The 18,773-nt window shown below is 42.4% G+C and overlaps 1 protein-coding gene across 1 annotated transcript; it reads left to right on the plus strand.

Annotated features, from left to right (window-relative positions):
- Window positions 1-1,035: 1,035 nt before the first annotated feature.
- Window positions 1,036-3,439, plus strand: SEM1 (SEM1 26S proteasome complex subunit). Its single transcript, XM_024212885.1, has 2 exons — window positions 1,036-1,202; window positions 3,243-3,439. Exons 1-2 carry the CDS (start codon window positions 1,051-1,053, stop codon window positions 3,283-3,285), a joined length of 195 nt encoding a protein of 64 aa, XP_024068653.1. The 5' UTR covers window positions 1,036-1,050; the 3' UTR covers window positions 3,286-3,439.
- Window positions 3,440-18,773: the final 15,334 nt, after the last annotated feature.

Here is an 18,773-nt window from a genome sequence, read left to right on the forward strand (position 1 = left end):
CTTATATGTACAATGCTACTGTAGTGGTTGCTGGAAAGCTTTGGTTTTTCTGGGTTGGTTAGAAAGCTGATTGTAAATTATGGTGGGACGCAACACCATTCAAAACCATTTGCAGGTTGGGGAGGAGCACTGCAATGTTCTCAAATTTAATATTTTTAAAACTAATATAGCCAGGTAATCTTATAAATCTGTACCATGGGCGCCAAATACCAAAAATATATTCCCTACCATGAGCCTTTTTGGTGCTCCAGGAGAACTTGCTTCACATGCAGTGCTTTGCTACTTTTCTGTATTAATAAGAGGACCAAAACCAGTTTCCAAGTGCAAGACTAGGTGACACTTCTGCCTATCATCAATGTTGCAATACTGGGCAAAGCTTGCAATTTACTTTTCTGGTTATCTTTACTTCTGCAGCTGTAGAATAACACAAAATTTTGCCTATATGAAAAATAGAACTGGTAGCTTTAAAGGTGAGGGGAAGGATGAAAAATAATGTGAAGCTACTTATTGTATTAACTATAGTTGCATACCCTTCTTGTTTTAGTTTCAGATTTTCTACTACATAAGTTACTTGTAATTTCAGTATTTTGTATAAGAAGAAATGGAAGGTCTAAGTGGATTGAGTAAAGGAGTTTTTTTGAGTTTTCTTGGCAATAAAAGCACTCAACATTTAAAGTTAATATTTTCATGCAACCCTGAGGAATTGCAGACTTTCTAAAAGTCTTTAGACATATTAATGGAAACCAGGTAACATGTTACCTTCTATATTTGTGCTATATTGTTACAGATCTTCTATGAGTGATCTTTTTTAATTAATATTCTCATTATGGACAAATAATCCTGGAATCCAAAACATTAATCTTATAGCTATTTATAAAGTTGTATTTTGATTATAATTCAAGAAGTTAGGGTGTTAAATAGCATCTTGTAATGATTTCATTCTTCTAAACACTTTTAATGTGATCAGAACTTTTTTTTATAAACAGAGGAAATGTTTGGTATTGATGACATTTTGTGTATCTAATGGCCAGACCTATTTGCTGACAGTAAATGTTACCAAAGCAGTACAACATAAAATATTTAGACTTTGTCTGTTTTCTGTCCTTAGACTGGGCTGGTTTAGATGAAGATGAGGATGCACATGTCTGGGAAGACAATTGGGATGATGACAATGTAGAAGATGACTTCTCCAATCAGTTAAGGTAATCTTGGAGTTTAATTTACAGTTAGAAGTTGAACATAAAACTTTCAGTCTGTAGTTTTTAGTTGGGTGGAATCTGTGACTTTAAAAAATGTTCAGTTTAAAAAAAAATATTTTTGAAAAAAAAAGTGAGCAAATCTCTACTTAACTGCCCCAAAGAGTTTTTTAAAAGCAGCATTTGCTGTCATAACCCAACAAGCCTTACTACTGGTGACCAGCCTCTGTACTTTAGTGTCAATTCTATAAACACTGAAATAACCCTCAGTTACGTCTCAGTGTGTGTGTGATGATTAGAGTGGGGCAGGAAACAGCTTTCTCATCCTGTAAAATTTTACAGGATTTCAAAAACTTTCCATCCTGAATTGAGAAACCTTTCTAGACAAAAGACTTGTCAATACTGAGATGTTCCCACAAAAAGTTTCCTTGTAATGAGGAGTTGTCTTCTAGCAAAGAGCCATTAAGTGAAGCAATTCTCGGCTAGTTCTACTGGCAGTCATAGACTTTATTATAGGGGGGAAAATTACCGAAGTAAAATTTTAAAATATAAAAATATCTATGGGCAGGAGCTGAGCACTTCTAATCCAGTTGTTTAACCCTCCTTTCTGTAGGTCACCTAGTTTCAGTTAATCTTTTACTGATGCCTAATTATAATTTAAGGAGTTTGAATCATCAATACAAACTTGTGCTTTATCACTAATCCCTCCATACATTGTACACACAACAAAATATCTGTAATGTAGCCTGATTTGAAACAGTTAGTAGACTGACTCCCTTGTTTTAGACACAAGGTTAAGGTGACCCTCAGGTAGTGGGTGTCAGTGTAAATCCTGTTTGTGTAATTGCTTATTGTCAAGTTGAAAAGTAGTTTCAAGTTAATTGAAGGTCTTAAATATATTACCACTCTAAAGACAGTGTGTGTCAACAGTATTACAGGAATCCTCAAAGTGTGGCAGAAATTTCTGTATGAGAAGTTCAATACATGACACTTTGGACTGTGAAAACTACACCTTAATTACATCTTATAGTAAAGTATTCATAATCTGTCCTCATCTCTGTATTTAAATTAAAGACTCCAGTCTGAGGTTGGAACAGCATTCCTCTACCACAATCCACTGACTTCCCTGTTATGTTTAAGCCATCCTGAAATACAACTGACTTGAGTGTCCTAAAAATAAATCTTACATTTTAGTAATGAAAATCCATCCTTGCTCCTGGTTTGGGTCAACAAAGATTGAGTGATTCATTCTGTGTATTCAGATAATCTCCTTATCTAAACTATCACAATTATTCATCAGTCAAAACAAATTGGGTGGAAGTTATGCCTGTTTAAGAACTGCAGAATCAGAACTTGTGTTCATTTGGGCTCTGATTCAGAGTATAAACACACACCTAATTTTAATCATGTATAATCCTATTGAAGTCAGTGGGACTACATACAAGATTAAGGACCTTTTATATATTAGGAATCAAAGATGCTATACTGAGAACACAGTTTCAAAACTTGTTAAGTTTTTGCTTTGCAAAAATAATTTTAGCTTTGTTCCTAGATGGTTGGCCTTCTTTTAAAATAAATAAATAATTTAAAAAAAATCTGTTCTAGTAACAGTTAATTGTGCATAAGGAAGTCTGGTGAAAGGTTTCACATGGGTAACTCATGTACTGCATTATCACTTCTAATGAAGTTTTATAGACTTAAAAATGGGGTGAAAGAAAGCACTTCCCTGATTTAATCAATAAGGAGTGAGGACCATAATTAAACAAGCCTTTGAATTTTTATCTGGGTTTCATATCCATGTTGAAAAGAGTGACTAAACTGAAATCTAGAAGGAATGTAAAGGAAGTGAGGCCAAATGTGAATTATTACTCTTTTTATTTGTCCTTTTGTATCAAAAGTGACAGTAGCATATTAGTATTTAATGTTTTCTTACCAGATAATATTTAGGTTCTTGATTAACATTTGTCATGGTTTAAAGAGCTTTGCAAATATCTGACAGTATTTTATTGTGCCTCAATCATACTTCTGGTTCTTATTTTTATACAGAGCTGAACTAGAAAAACATGGATACAAGATGGAGACCTCATAGTTTTCAGTGAAGATGGAATAATCTAAAATTGAACTGTAGATTGAATTGTTGAAAAAAGAAGACAGGCTGGGACATGAGATGATACATTCAATCCATTATCAGTTTGCATTGATTTATTTTGGTTTTGTATAAATAATAAAAATTTTAATCTAAACCCTTTTATATTTCCAGTATTTTTTCAGCTTCTGTTTTATTGATGAGATATTTTAAAAAAAAAAATCAATCCTTATGTGGTTTGTGCAGTTGCGTTCATGGTTTCTTATATGAGGTTACTGATAATCTTTAAATAGCTGAAGCCTATCCCATTAAAATCAGTAGGAACAAAATAAGCATCAGTAAGAACAGAATTGAAAAATAGCAGACCCTTTGTCTTGGGTAGATGTAGACAAGGTGCAAATGCAAGACGGAAATGCATTTAAAATTTCTGTTATTCCAACAAAATGTAACTAAAATATATGAAAGCAATGTGTGTGGGCAGGGGGAATGAATACAGGATAGATTAACAAATATTAATCTGTTAAAATATTTTAAGATTAATTTAAAAACATGTAATGTTTCTTTAGTTAATATGCTGGTGAGAGCTAGTTTGATAGCCCTGCAAAATAAAGGCCTCTGCTAATCTAGAGGTAAGAACAATACAGAAAACCGAAGGGCACACTCCTCCAGCCCTGTTAGAGAGAGGACTTTTCTAGAGATCCTGTGAAGCAGTGACTGTGAAAAAGATTTGGGATCATGGTGGATAATCAGCTGAACATGAACTCCCAGTGTGATACAGTAGCCAAAAGGGCGAATGTGGTCCTCGGATGCATAAATTGGGGAATCTTAAGTAGTGGAGAAGTTATTTTACCTCTTTATTGGTCACTGGTGTGACCTGCTGCTAGAATACTATGTCCAGTTCTGGTACAACAATTAAGAAGGATGTTGATAAATTGGAGAGGGTTCAGAAAAGAGTTATGAAAATGATTAAAGGATTAGAAAACCTGCCTATAGTAATAGACTCAAGAAGCTCAATCTGTTTAGTTTAACAAAGTAAAGTGGTGTCTTGATCACAGTCTGTAAGTAGCTACATGGGAAACAGATATTTGATATTGGCCTCTTCAGTGTAGCAGACAAAGGTTTAGCATGATCCAATGTTAAACAAGGTTTGGAGATCTCAGCCTGCTTAGTACCATGGCGCAAACACCATTAAAAATCAGTTTAACCTTTTATTAAAGATGCAGAAAAGGAGGAAAAACCATTAAAACATTTAAAATCTACAGTATAAAATAAGGCCTTCATTTTAACAACATTCCTTGTTCCCTTTACCTGGAGAGTTTTAAGAAGGAAAAAAGTCCTCATTTGACAGTCCCTTAGTTGAGACGAGCTGGAGCTATCGTTGTGGCTGATGTTACAGTCCAATCCAACTTCATCTCAGGTGGTGGTTGGGATTCAGCAGGAGCTGCTAGAGGTGGCCATGTCATCCGGGTCCTGCTCTGGTCAGTATATCTATCAGGATCAGGATTACCAAGGTCCAGATCCCAGGAAACAGTGGGGGCGGCAGCCATGATGGTGAAGCTCACTTCAGTAGCCTCCGTCTGTTCTTCTGTCCTTCCTCCCCCCCACCCCCCCAGTCTCTCTCTTTAAGGACCCAAAAAGGGAATGATGGGTGGAATAGCCCATCCCCTCATTATTTTGTCTACCAATTAGGCGCACCAATTCTGTTTCAGTAATTTCTGGTTCTCCTTTTCTGTTTTTACCAAGAATGATTTCCACATAGTCCTTGAATGACAGCAGCATGGCCTTTTTTGTCTGGATTAATTTAGTCTCCCTGTCTGGTTCTCTTGCACCTGTTTATAACATTAATTATTGAAAACAACTTGACCTATTTTCCATTAACATTTGTTACTGTAACTTATTGTAACATTGTATGAACTTTCACATACTTTTTACAACTAAGCTCACCATCAGGGTAAATTTGTAGGCCCAATTATTACAACAGAGGTTAGGGGAAGGGGAGGGGAGACAGATCTGATGAGCCAGTGTCCAGAGGGAGAACCAGGACTGTCTGGGAAAAGAGACTGGGATGATGAGCGTGGGGGAGGACACAGTGGATGAGGAGCCCAGGGAAATTGAGATTGGGAGTCTGGGTGTGTGTGCATGTGAATGGAGGCCAGGGGGAGGGGAGGGGAGAGAGAGAGAGAGAGAGACAGGAGAGGAGGAACTGGGACTGGCTGGGCAAGAAAACTGGGAACAAGGACTTGGGAATTAGGGGGGTGTAACTCGTGATAGCTGGGCAAGGAGACTGGGAGTCGAGGTGACTGGGACTGGTTTGGTGAGTGCAAGGGGGAGAGACTGGGAATGACAAGAATTGAGATGAGAAACCTGAGGAATGGAGACTGGTGCTGGCTAGGTGAGGAGAATGGGACTGGGACAAGGAGCCAAGAGCACTGATGATCTGGGACAGGTTGGAGGGTTCTGAGCAGAATCAAGCTTGGGATGGACTGGGCAGAAGTCTGTGCCCAGTTAAGAACATCCCTTCAGTCTCACCATTCCTTTGCTGTCAGCAAATATCTGTGAAACCCACTGACAATGTGTATGCCGCATCCCTGTCTAGTGCTGGGTTCACATAGAGGATGATAACCTACTACTGCTATGTTACTCCGTTAGCTCAAGCTGTTTGATGGTTTCCAAGGTTCCAGCCCTACTTGATGAATTATGTGGCTGTCAATATGATGTCACATGATGGAATTGTGCTTTTTCAGTTTGCTTTTTCCAAAAAACCTAGATAATTACACACACACACAAACCTGTAAAAAGAACATTATTAAGATTGCAAAGTCAAAACTCAAGTTAAAAAATGCCAAAATTAAAGTTTATGTGCAACTTTAATTCAGCCCCCTTGTATACATGCATTATGACACAGTTTTTAATTACATAGCGAACTATTTTCCCCCCACAAAATCTCTGCCTTCTTCAGTGAACAGGGTGGATCTGCTCCAGGGATGCATCAGGGTTGTGTCATGAAGACCGTTGCCTTGAGGACCTCTGCTTTACTTACTGCAGAGGTTGGAAGGTACACAGTGAATGAAGCAGGGGATTGCAGGAAGACAATGGATGGTTTTAGGGTTAATGCAGTTGAATGCTACCCTGGATAATTGGTTTATATCCCTGCCTTTGCCACAGAGTTTCTATGCAATACTAGGTAAGCTAATTAAACCAAACTTTTCACAGGTGGTCACTAATTGGATGTGCCTCATTTTCTGTCTATCTGCCTTGAGACCCTGAGGTCTGATTTGCAGACGTGCTGAGCACTCACAGCTGCAACTGAAATCATTGGGAGCTGTGGTTTGAACATGTGAAGTGCTATATAATGTTAAGTTCTTGGAAAAATCAGGCCCTGGGCACCTCAGATTTGGCACCCAAAATTAGCACATACTTTTTGTCCTTCATCTCCATACCTGAATTCTCCATCTGTAAAATGGGGATAATAATATTCCCCGCACCTCACAGGGATGTTGTGAAAATTAATTCATTAATATTCATGAAGCACTCATATGATAGTGATGAATGTCCTAGAAAAGCTCATGAGAAAATTAATAATTTTATTTTCAGAGCAGTACAGTAATTAATGCATGGAACCACATACTGATCAGTGAGGAGTAAACAAGCTATTGAATGGCTATTCATCAAATGAGCACAGTCCAGCCTGTGCACTAAATGAGGCAGGTATCTTTGGAAAAAATAGTCTGTGGTCATGTAATTAAGGACTGGACCAAATGCATATGCACAAGGTGAATTAAGCTTGCATGGGGAACTGTAAGTCTGACATTTCCTATGTTTTGAGTATTTGACTTTGCAACCTCAATAATGTTCTTTTAACATAATTTTATTTGTATGTGTGTGTATAATTATACAAATAAATTAGATTTAGCTCAAGGGTATACAGGGAAAAAGGAAATGAACAGACTGATGCCAATAAAGTTTTTGTGGTGAAAATTTCCTGAAGACTGAATGTTATGTAACATTTCAAGCACTTTCGGATCCTTCGGGGTGAAATGTGTGATATAAATGTAAAATATTTGCAATACACATTGTAGCAAACAAACACATTAAAATCATTTTAAATATTCCAATCTCTCCTCCACTGTCCTTTGTCAGCAGAGAGGCAAGGACAGTGGCTTTGTGTTTCACAAGTAATTGTAATTTAAAACTAATTTCAACAATTCTTGAGTCAGTCATTTGCAACTAGGCTAGGAGGTTAAAGGCAAACTGTCATGTGTTTTAATACTGGTAATAAATAAAGAAATGTGACCTTCCTTTTTTAAAGACTTGAAATGATACTTTGAGGTATATAGCTCTGATGGTAGGAAAGGCCTTTGCCTAGGAATGCTTTTCATCCTATAGTCCTGCAAATGATTTGTCTCTACTACTCCTTCCCCTCCTTCCCTCTGAGCTTTGCACCTTCTTTCAGACTGCCCGCATGTTTGAAACCATCTTCTCCCTCTTGTCTTCTAGCTCTTTCTCTCCTCCTTAAAATGCACTTTCCCCATAAATCCTTCCTGCCTTCTCATAACCCAAAGACCTCTCCACACCCTCGCAGATTTCCTATTCTGCTTGTATATGTTGTAAACTCTTTGGGGCAGAGGGGGGAGGGATAGTTCAGTGGTTTGTGCATTGGCCTGCTAAACCCGGGGTTGTGAGTTCAATCCTTGAGGGGGCCATTTAGGGATTTGGGTATTGGTCCTGCTTTGAGCAGGGGGTTGGACTAGATGACCTCTTGAGGTCCCTTCCAACTCTGATATTCTATGATACAATGCCATAGTCTATGCTGCTTTGTAAAGCACCATGTAAACATGCAGCTGATTTGTAGGGCACATGGCAAAATAAGTGATGGGGAAGTGCAGGATGGATTAATATGCTTCAATGGGCTGGCCTACAGCCAGCATGCAAAGAGGGAAAGTACCACAATAGCAAGTGAATAGATGGGTGTTAAATGCATATAGCATGACAGATAATGACTTATATTTTTTATCAGATCTGCAATGATCTCAAAGTGCCTTGTGAAGTGAGGGTCAGAGTTATTCCTATTTTACCTTTGGAATTACTGAGGCACAGAGGTTCAATGACTTACTCCAGGGCACGCAGGGAGCCAGTGGTAGTGCTGGCAATAGAAGTCCTGACCCATGCTCAACCCTTTAGACTTCAGCTGCACCTATTATTTGCTTTACACTGGCAATGTGCTGGATGATATTCAAAACACAACATCAAAACATTGTCTGCCCTGGAGAGGTCAGAGTCAAAAAGATCTGCAGAGAGCAAGACATAGTGGGGTAAATTTTCACAATTCAGGGATGATGTTGACAAATGGGAGAAAGTTCAGAGAAGAACCACAAGAATGATTAAAGGATTAGAAAACCTGCCTTATAGCGAAAGACTTCAGCTCAATCTATTTAGCTTAACAGAGAAAGTTAAGGGGACCACAGGGGATCACAGTCTACAAGTACTTACCTGGAGAATATTTGATAATAGGCTCTTCAGTCTAGCACACAAAGGTATATATAACAAGATCTAGTAGCTGAGAGTTAAAGCTAGATAAATTCAGACTGGAAATGAGGCATATGTTTTTAACAGTGCAGGTAATGAACCATTGGAACAGTATATCAAGGGTTGTTGTGGTAGATTCTCCATCATTGGCAATTTTAAAATCAGGATTGGATGTTGTTTAAACAGATATGCTCTAGTTCAAACGGGAATTATTTTGTGGCAGTACAGTACTATGGTTTGTGTTACACAGGAGGCCAGATGATTATCACAATGGTTCCTTCTGGCCTTGGAATCTATGAACTTAGGGATATTTTTTTCATTGTTATTATAGGCTCCAAATACTATAAACATGGGGAAATCATCCAGCGCAAGTGTCCAACATCCCGTCTATGGAAATAGGATAAATTGAACATAGTGCTATGCTGAAAGAGGGACATATACAGTAACTTTCCCCTTGGAACGTTTTGTTATAAATACAATCATCCTTATTTATCGTCATGTCCTGAATTGCTAAGAGGTTTTTCTCTCTTGTGTATTAGCCTTATACTGTATTTTCAGCTCACAAACTTGCATCCTTTGGAAGTACTGGAATTAGTTTGTCACACTGTGCAGTTCTTTTTGGTAAATTGTTTAGTAACCCTTTCCATGGCACTCTCCTTGTGCTTCAATAGTGAACAAAATGATAGGCCTGTCTGCCTGATCTTTTAAGCACGTCAACTTTTCCCTCTGCTAAATAGTAAATCAACTTTGTTTGGGAAACAGTCTATAAGGAGGAGAATGCAGCTCATTTCTTTGGAAGTAACTCTGGCTATTCTCCTTTTGTAGGCTCAGTGGAATTCAAGAATTGAGAGTACTTTTGGGCCCTGAAGTGCTTTGCAAGCTCTATCTGTACCAAACCACTGACATGCAGCCACTTCTCCTGGGTTAAAGAATGGTATCCCTGTGGCAGTTTTGGCACTTACATGGGACTGCACAAAGGTGCAATAATGCAACTTCCACTGAACTCGGTGGAAGTGTTGTCCATTTCTTTAAAGGGATTAACTCAGGCCTGAAACCCACAACTATTTCACATTTGGGGACAATGTATACCTTCAAGTCAGCGGTACTGCTATGGGTACCTGCATGGCCCCACAGTATGCCAACATTTTTATGGCTATCTTAGAACAACACTTCCTCAGCTCTCGTCCCCTAACGCCCCTACTCTACTTGTGCTACATTGATGACATCTTCATCATCTGGACCCATGGGAAAGAGGCCCTTGAGGAATTCCACCAGGATTTCAACAATTTCCACCCCACCATCAACCTCAGCCTGGACCAGTCCACACAAGAGATCCACTTCCTGGACACTACAGTGCAAATAAGCAATGGTCACATAAACACCACCCTATACTGGAAACCTCCTGACTGCTATACTTACCTACATGCCTCCAGCTTTCATCCAGACCACATCACACGATCCATTGTCTACAGCCAAGCTCTAAGATACAACCGCATTTGCTCCAATCCCTCAGACAGAGACAAACACCTACAGGATCTCTATCAAGTGTTCTTAAAACTACAATACCCACCTGGTGAAGTGAAGAAACAGATTGACAGAGTCAGAAGGGTACCCAGAAGTCACCTACTACAAGACAGGCCCAACAAAGAAAGTAACAGAACGCCACTAGCCGTCACCTTCAGCCCCCAACTAAAACCTCTCCAGCGCATCATCAAGGATCGACAACCTCTCCTGAAGGACTATCCCTCACTCTCACAGACCTTGGGAGACAGGCCAGTCCTCGCTTATAGACAGCCCCCCAAACTGAAGCAAATACTCACCAGCAACAATACACCACACAACAAAAACACTAGCCCAGGAACCTATCCCTGCAACAAATCCCGTTGCCAACTCTGTCCGCATATCTATTCAAGGGACACCATCATAGGACTTAACCACATCAGCCACACCATCAGGGGCTCGTTTACCTGCACATCTACCAATGTGATATATGTCATCATGTGCCAGCAATGCCCCTCTGCCATGTACATTGGCCAAACCGGACAGTCTCTACGCAAAAGAATAAATGGACACAAATCAGACGTCAAGAATTATAACATTCAAAAACCAGTTGGAGAACACTTCAACCTCCCTGGTCACTCAATAACAGACTTAAAAGTGGCAATTCTTCAACAACAAAACTTCAAAAACAGACTCCAACGAGAAACTGCAGAACTGGATTAATTTGCAAACTGGACACCATCAAATTAGGCCTGAATAAAGACTGGGAGTGGATGGGTCACTACAAAAACTAAAAACTAATTTTCCCATGTTAATTTCCCCCTACTGTTACTTACACCTTCTTGTCAACTGTTTGAAATGGGCCACCCTGATTACTACTACAAAAGTGATTTTTCCTCCTGTTAATAATAGCCCACTTTAATTGAATTGTCTCGGTTGAACTGCCCCCCCACTTGGTAAGGCAACTCCCATCTTTTCATGTACTGTGTATATATATCTTCCTACTGTATTTTCCACTCCATGCATCTGATGAAGTAGGTTTTAGCCCACAAAAGCCTATGCCCAAATAAATTTGTTAGTCTCTAAGGTGCCACAAGTACTCCTCGTTGTTTTTGCTGATACTGACTAACATGGCTACCGCTTTGAAACCTAAATTCCTGTTCATACAGAAAACGTCCCCAGATTGTTAATGTCCATGTGAAGCTGGCAGGAGCTGGATATTGTTTGCCTACTGTTGTTACACGGATAGAGCTGTAACTATGCATTTTAGTGCCCAGGGCAAGCAAGCATATTTGCGCCCCCTATTGTTTATTTTCATCATTTTTCGGCCCCTGCGGCTTTGCACTCTGGGCAGCTTTTTTTTTGTGGGAGGCCCGTTTCCCTTTTAAAAGGCCAGCCAGATTAAATAAAAATCCTGGGTCTGATTCTGATGTCACCAGATTTACTCTGGTGTAAGTTCACTGATTTCAGCAGACATACTCCTGATTTACACCAGTGTCTATGAATACAGAATCAAACTACATTTTTTAATAAAAGCAAAATAAAAGTACTCATGTTACTAATAAAACAGATCATTAAAACAAAGCATTTGGCAAAGCGAATGTACATTTTACCATGTTTGCTATTGCTACCATGTATGCTCTTCATATGAATGGTGAAAATAAACTAATCCGTTTACTTTTGTTTCTTGTCTTTTCTGCTTCTCATACATTAGTCCCATGCTGCTGTATTTGAGTTGAAAGCATTGCAGGGGAGAGTTCAAATCCAAGCAAACTGCTTTCGTCAAAAGGTTTCAAAATCAAATCCTGTGGTATTTGGTTATTGTAAAATCACTTTTTTACTGTACAAAATGTACATTTTGGTCCTAGAGTACCAGGCAGTGTTTCCCATGGAAAATATACTGATAACTACTATGAATAAGCCTTGTTTAAATATTGTGAAAGGGTAAAATTCACCTTTAAGCAGAAGGCCAGCACAAGGACCGTGTACAACTTAACCTTTTTATGGTAGCGTAACTGAGACTTAAGTGGTGCATAGCAATTTTGTTGCTCCCCATCTCCATCATAAGATCTATAATTAGGGTCTTACCAAATTCACGGCCATGAAAAACACATCACGGACCATGAAATCAGGTCTCCCCCCATGAAATCTGTACAGTATAGGGTAAAAGCACACAAAAGACCAGATTTCATGGTGGAGACCAGCATTTCTCATACCGGGGGTCCTGATCCAAAAGGAGGTTGTGGACAGGTCGCAAGGTTATTTTAGGGGTGTCACGGTATTGCCACCCTTACTTCTGCACTGCCTTCAGAGCTGGGTGGCCAGAGGGCGGCGGCTGTTGACTGGGCGCCTAGCTCTGAAGGCAGCACCCCACCAGCAGCAGTGCAAAAGTAAGGGTGGCATGATATGGTATTGCCACCTTTACTTATGTGCTGCTGCCTTCAGATTTGGGCCCTCGGTCAGCATCCGCCACTCTCTGGCCTCCCAGTTCTGAAGGCAGCAGCGCAGAAGTAAGCGTGTCATGGTATGGTATTGCCACCCTTTCTTCTGCGCTGCTGCTGGCAGGGGCACTGCCTTCAGAGCTGGGCACCCGGTCAACAGCTGCCGCCACTACCAGCAGCGCAGAAGTAAGGGTAGCAGTACTGCAACCCCCCCTACAATAACCTTGCGACCCCCCCCCCCACAACTCCTTTTTGGTGTAGGACCCCTACAATTAAAACACCGTCAAAATTCAGATTTAAATATCTGAAATCATGAAATTTATGATTTTTAAGATCCTATGACTGTGAAATTGATAGGGCCCTAGCTATAATGTAAAAAGCAGCAAAAATACAATTGCATTGCAAAACCATCTTTTTTGGTGTTTTTCCCTTTTGGATTTATCAAAAATGTCTGAGTGCACAATATAAAAATGGGCATTGGATTATACTGTAGGCCTGATTAAAAGTAAAGTGCTGCACTAAGCATCAGGGGGAGGGAAAATCACTTTGCCTAACCCCCAAACCACCCCTAAAATTAAAGGTACATCACCACCTTGAAAAGCCCGACTTTAGTGGTATGAGAAGGTAAGGCTGCTGTCTATTTAGATTGTAAACTCTGCAGCACCAGGGACTGCCCCATGCTTTTGGGAGACGCTCCCCATAAACATCCATAAAGCTACCTCCTATCCACCTTCAAATCTCTTCCCAAACCTCTCCTTTGCCATGATGCCTACAAAACTTGACCACTGCCTATCAAGCTGACCAGTATTGTCTCATTGTTTCCTTGTACTCCCCCTTCTGTCTGTATCAATTTGTGGATCTTATATTTAGCTTGTAAGCTCTTTGGGGTAGGGACTGTCTTTTTGTTCAGTGTTTGTAGAGCACAGAGCACGATGGGATGCTGGTCCATGACTGAGGTTCCTAAGTGCTATGGAAATATAAATAATTAATAATCATAACAAAACCAGCAGGTTAGGTTGGACATTAGAAAAAACTTTTTAACTGTCAGGGTGGTTAAGCAGTGGAATAAATTGCCAAGGGAAGTTGTGAAATCTCCGTCACTGAAGATTTTTAAGAGCAGTTTAGACAAACACCTGTCAGGGATGGTCTAGATCCAAACTATGGCCCGGGGGGTCGCATCAGGCCCTCCAGATGTTTTAATCTGGCCCTCGAGCTCCTGCCGGGGAGCAGGGTCTGGTGCTCCAGCTGGGGAGCAGGGTAGGGAGCTTGCCCCACTCCGCGTGGCTCCCAGAAGCAGTGGCGTGTCCCCCCCTCTGGCTCCTTCACGTAGGGGCAGCCAGGGGGTTCCACATGCTGCCCCAACCCCAAGTGCCACCCCCGCAGCTCCCATTGGCTAGGAACCGTGACCAATGGGAGCTGCAGGGGTGGCACCTGCGGACAGGGCAGCGTGCAGAGCCGCCTGGCCGCATCTCCGCATAGGAGCCAGAGGGGGGATATGCCACTGCGTCTGGGAGCTGCTTGAGGTAAGCGCCGCCCAGAGCCTGCACCCCTGACCTCCTCCTCTGCCCCAACCCCCTGCCCCAGCCCTGATCCCCTTTCTGCCCTCTGAACCCCTTGGTCCCAGCCCGGAGCACCCTCCTGCACCCCAAACCACTCATCCCCAGCCCCACCCCAGAGCCCCCAACCCCCTGCCCCAGCCTGGAGCCCCCTCCCGCACCCTGAACTCTTCATTTCTGGCCCCACCCCAGAGCCCGCACCCCGAGCCGGAGCCCTCACCCCCTTCCACACCTCAACCCCCAATTTCATGAGCATTCATGGCCCGCCATACAATTTTCATACCCAGATGTGGCCCTCGGGCCAAAAAGTTTGCCTACCCCTGGTCTAGATAATACTTAGTCCAGCCATGAGTGCAGGGGACTGGACTAGATGACCTCTCAGGTCCCTTCCAGTCCTATGATTCTATGAAACTGCAAAGACAATGTGACTCATCTTAAAGAGAATATATGCAGTATTCACAGTTATAAATAGGCTGCTTTTTGTGGCTGCAATGATATACTTAGAAATCGGTTTTCTTTTAAAAATAGCTTTGATGTTCTGCAGATATTTTGGGATTGCAGCCTCAGTTGTTTATTCAGCTTATATATATATAAAATCATGTACGTTAAATCAGACTTTTTCAGCCCGTGGGTTGGGACCCAAAATTGGGTCACCAGAATGTTTCAAAGGGTCATATGGCAGCTCCTGTGGCTCCTGGCCCATAGGGCTGGCTGGGTTTGGCCCAGCTGTCATGATGATGGCAGCCCAGGTAAGCCAAATTTGAGTGAATGGCACTGCAACCCCGTAAGCCAGGTCACAACTCCACTCACACAAACTTGGTCCAGTCGGGGCAAACCTGAGCAATGCTGCAACCCCGGAAGTTCCAACGCCCAGAGCTGAGAGCCAAGCCCAGCCTGCCCCACAGCACAGGAGCTGCAGGAGCGACCACTGTGGGGTGAGTGCCGGGCAGGACCCAACCCCCAGAGGGGCAGGATCCAACCGAAACCACTCCAGGGCAGGGCCATAACCAGGGCAGGGTGAGTGGGGGAGCCGCCCAGGGCTCAAAGCTGTGGGGACAGCTCGGGCCGGCAATGCCAGGGACTCAGGCCGGCCATGCCAGATGGCTGGGGCCAGCCCCGCGTGATGGGGCAGCAGGGCTCGGTGGGGTCAGCCCTGCACTGCACTGCTTGGAGAGGGAGCACCACCTCTAGTCCCTGACTCACTTCAGTGGGCCAACAAGCCTGTCTGGGTTGGAGGGATGCAACCAAAAAAAATGGGGGAGTGTGCACGTGACCCCCACACACATTGCCTCTGGTCATGGGCACAAATATGCTTGCTCACCCTGGACACTAAAATGGCTAGTTATGGCTCTGCCCCAGAGCCTCCACCCCCAGTTTATTTAAAAATTGCAACAGGCCATAAACATTTACAAATGGGTCCTAAGCCAAAAAGAGATTGCGGATCACTGTGGTAAATCATAGATATTTACAAACACAGAGGTAGATATGGTCCCTGCTTTGAGGATCAAAGTGGAATGGCTATGTTACAAACAAAGGATAAAGTGCCAGAGCAGTCAGTAGTGGATGAGTAAAAGTGTGGAAAGCTAGTGTAAAAATGAGTCTGCAGGCTAGATTTAAAAGAAAGGAAGAAGAGGGAGGCTTCTGAGTGTAGCAGGCAAGATGAAAAAACACATGCATAACTATAAGCTGTCTCTGCTTCTATGAGCAAAGCTTGCTGGATCCAGGTTGGGGGAGCAGGAGTACCACTTCCATGACATGGTGCCCCTTCTTCCTGACCCTCACAAGACCATAGCCGATGCTGCTCAAGAATGGGGTTCTTCAAATGTAGAATGGCTCAGATTCAGGAGACACATTTTGCATTTCAAAAAGGATAGTGGCCAGTTGGAAAGGGTTTAAAGAAAACCCTACAAAATGATTTGGTAGAGGTACTCCCTTTCACCTACTGTTCTTCTCCCAATACAAAGAGAGTCTTCTTTCAGTTCCAGCAATGTCACATGTACAAGAGGAATAACATACTGAGAAGAATACCTCTCAGAGGGGAAATGAAAGGGTTTGCTCTGTGGGTAAGAGTCCCTGCAGCATAACGGCAAGCCTCAATCAGAGAGAATACTGTCCAAAGTGAAATACAATCAGATAGTTTACCTTTTAAAACATTTAACTAGTCTTGTTTGCAGTGGTGGTGTAGCCATGCTGGTCCCAGGATATTAGAGAGACAAGGTGGGTGGGGTAATATCTTTTACTGGACCAACTTTCACTAACAGAAGTTGGTCCAATAACAGATATTACCTGACCCACTTTGTCTTTATAACTAATCTTGACAGATTAGTCTGTTGTAAATATAGCTATCCCCTTCTGGGTGGGGAATGGGTGGAAACATGCAATTCTTGCCTTGGAAGATTTGTGGGAGGATCTCTGTTTTCATATTGTCAACAGGTGACTTATACTTGTGATGATCTGTGAACCCTGATCAGCTGAGGTACTTCAGCATCAGCTCTGTATTGAGTGCTGTTAATCATCAACACTGATTGCTCTTAGCAATTCTTCAAGTGATTGGTGAAACTGACCAAGACTAATGAAGGCAGAGTTTATGCGCTTGAACTTAGCTGTGTTAAATCCTGAAAACAAATCTACTAGCTATTTTTGGTGGTGGGGAAGGAGGAAGGGAGGGACAGGGTAAGTCATGTTAAGTTGGGGTTTTGACATAAAAGGAAAGGAATTGAGGAGACAATAAAATGAGAGGTTTGAAAAACATAAGAGGTGGAAAAAAACAGCAGCAATCATTGGGCCTAATGGACTAAATAATGGTGAATTGAGAGACATCATTTTCTTGTATTATGGATACAACAGCCTCACAAATAGGGGAAATCTATGTGGGTGAAATCTTACAATCCTTCCTTGTGCCTCAGTAACATAGGTGTTTTGCCTGAGTAAGGTCTGAAGAAGAACTACAGGATTTTGGATCTGTCTATTTATCTATCTGACAAGGTAGGTGCGGTAATTTTTTTTATTGGACCAACTTCTATTGGTGGAAAGGACAAGATTTCAAGCTTCACAAAACTTGAAAGTTTGTCCCTTCCACCAACAGAAGTTGGTCCAATAAAAGATGTTACCTCACTTACCTTGTCTTTCTCATAACCTGAGACCAACACAACTACAGCAATACGGCAAATGACAATAGAAGGTATCTAATTCATCTATCTATCTATCTATCTCCCTGCCTCCCTCCATGAGCACTAGGTTTGTGACAAGCTGCAGTGCAAATATATTCCTCTCTAGCCTGTTGCACACTACGTTTCCTTGTAGACCAGTGGTGGGCAACCTGCGTTCCACGGGCCACACGTGGCCCGTCAGGGTAATCTGCTGGCAGGCCGTGAAACAGTTTGTTTACATTGACTGTCCACAGGCACGGCTGCCCGCAGCTCACAGTGGCAGTGGTTCGCTGTTCCTGCCAATGGGAGCTGCGGGAAGCGGCAGCCAACACATCCCTGCGGCCCGCACTGCTTTCTGCAGCTCCCATTGGCTGGGAACGGTGAACTGTGGCCACTGGGAGCTGCGGGTGGTTGTGCCTGCGGATAGTCAATGTAAACAAACTGTCTCGCGACCCACCAGCAGATTACCCTGACGGGCTACGTGTGGCACGCGGACCGCAGGTTGCCCACCACCGATGTAAACCCTGCGACTGCACACTAAATGCTCCCTTACTGTGCTTTGAAAATTTTGAAACAGAAGTAGATTAAAGCACACTAGGGAACTTTCAGTGCACAGCAGCAGGGTCCACACAGATACTTAGTGCATGGCACATTAGTGTGGGATAGATTTACGCTCCAGTTTGCTTGGAACTAAGTGTTTGTTTAGACAAGTCCATGGAAATTGATAGAAATAGCCAAGTGGCTAGTGGACTTCCTGGAGTGCCTGCCACTTCTCCCTTTTCTGGGCAGAAACGGCTTGGGTTTGGGATTTTGATTTTGTAAATGTTTGTTGTTCTTGTTAGGGTTCACTGGGTAGAAAGGGGTGTCATTCTTATAGGGGGAATGGGAGGAAGGTTTTTAGTGTTTCCTAAAGACAGCCAGACTCTGGATTCATCTAACGTCCTCTGGAAATTTGCTCCCTAGCTGGATTCCCTCAACTGAGAATGCCCAGATCTGATGTGTTTCGTCCTGGGCTTTGTGATCTGCATTGTCCTGGAGGAGTGCAGCTGTTATGGTCATTCACTGGTTGAATTGCAGTCCTTGATATAGCTAGGGTTTGATCCACTAATACTTTGAAGATTAGAACTAAAGTCTCAAGTGGTCATTGGGCGCTCACTGGGAGCCAGTGGAGGGCCTTGAGCAGGGGCCTAATGTGCTCATGGTGGCCTAAACCATGGAGAAGGCAGGTAGCTGGATGCTGTACCGGCTGAAGCCTATGCTGTATAAGTCCATTCCTATACTCTTGAAGTCAATGGGAGATTGTCGCTGACTCTAAAGCA

The sequence above is a fragment of the Terrapene carolina genome, unplaced genomic scaffold (genome assembly GCF_002925995.2).
Source record: "Terrapene carolina triunguis isolate 2854851 unplaced genomic scaffold, T_m_triunguis-2.0 Scaffold84, whole genome shotgun sequence".
Taxonomy (NCBI): domain Eukaryota; kingdom Metazoa; phylum Chordata; order Testudines; family Emydidae; genus Terrapene; species Terrapene triunguis.